The 1,466-nt window shown below is 31.0% G+C and overlaps 1 protein-coding gene across 1 annotated transcript; it reads right to left on the reverse strand.

Moving 5' to 3' along the window:
- Positions 1-1,134: 1,134 nt before the first annotated feature.
- On the reverse strand, positions 1,135-1,446 carry NAEGRDRAFT_77031 (uncharacterized protein; the record flags this gene model as incomplete). The annotated part of the gene is made up of 1 exon (XM_002668013.1): positions 1,135-1,446. The coding sequence occupies one exon, from the start codon at positions 1,444-1,446 to the stop codon at positions 1,135-1,137; it is 312 nt and encodes a 103-aa protein (XP_002668059.1).
- Between the last annotated feature and the right edge of the window lie 20 nt (positions 1,447-1,466).

A 1,466-nucleotide genomic window follows, 5' to 3' on the forward strand; every position in this document is an offset into this window, starting at 1 on the left:
CTTCCACGTCTCCAATTCTATCTTCCTCCTCTTCTTGGTAGGTTTGGTTGTAGCGCCCAAAAGACATTTTTTTAAATTTGTTTTAAAAACTGAATGGAAATGTAAATTATTGGCGCCAAACTTTTCCCGCCAACCTACAAGAACGTACATCTGCTTATTGTTTGTTATTTAATAGTCACAAACAAAATCAAAAAATTACGACAATTCTGATCCGAGGATAATGAGGAAGAAGAAAAAAAATTGTCTGACATTGAAGACTCAAAATTAGTTTTATAAAATTAAAAAGAGAACTATTGAACTTTGAAGATAGTGATATTTCCATTGCATAATTTTGTTCTGCATATTCTTCTTGAATTTTCAATTCATATGAGTTAGTCTCGTATTCTTCCTCTGTACTCAACCATCTCAAAGATAACAATGTTTACCAAATATCCATTAAATTCAATTATGGAGATAGAATCTTAATGGAAATGATGGAAAACGAAATTTGGGCTTTGGAAACAAGTACAAGTTACTAGTTCAATCAAATGAAACACCAAACCTGATGGGTTTTAGTGTTGAATATAGGAGAGGAAGAAACTATTTTAATATCCATAATGAAACCGATATTTACAATTTTCAAAGTTGCTATTGGTGATTGGGATTTTTTTGTTGATTAACCCGTACGAGCTTTTTCTTTCTCACTCTGGATGTGATCTTTAAAATGAGCATATTTTCTTACTCACTCCAATAGTGAGAGAAGAAGTGAGTAAATAGTATGATAATTTATATTGAATTTTTTCTTGTTTTCTTTATTAAATTGAGTAGTGTAGAGATGTATCTTCGGTTTGAATGAATGAAATTGTTGTTATTCAATCCAAACAGCAAATCGGATCACTTTGATTTCTATCAGCTCTCACTTTGAAAGTGATCATTAAAAAAAAAATCAACACAACCTGAAGTGAATATGATATTCTCTCTTCGCAACATGGTCTACAACTACGTCCATGTGTGATGGGATGAACTAATTATTACTAGTAATATTATTAATAATATAATAACCAATGGTGGTTCAATTAATTTATTATGAATAGTATCTGTCTTATGATGACAATATCTGTATGGTGACGACTTCCAATTATTCTCTCTTGATGATTAATTAATAATACCAACATCATCATCATCACCACATGGTAATACTTCATCACATTCTTCATTGAGTTCAATATTGTTATCAATATTCATATTATTATTATTATTAACAATACCATCCGTACTGATATCAGTATTTTGTTCAGCATCTTGCAATAAGACAGTTGAATTAGAATCCTCATCAACAAGTACCACTTTGGCTCTAGCTGTGGTACCATCATCAACAGCCTTTCTATTGAAGAGTTTACTCTTTCTATCTTTGAAATTCTTGAGTCTGTGTTTGGATTCTTTCATGAGTGGACAGATTCTTGTCATGATTAAATCCAAAGCTCTGA

This window comes from Naegleria gruberi (genome assembly GCF_000004985.1).
Source record: "Naegleria gruberi genomic scaffold NAEGRscaffold_899, whole genome shotgun sequence".
NCBI lineage: Eukaryota > Heterolobosea > Eutetramitea > Acrasida > Naegleriidae > Naegleria > Naegleria gruberi.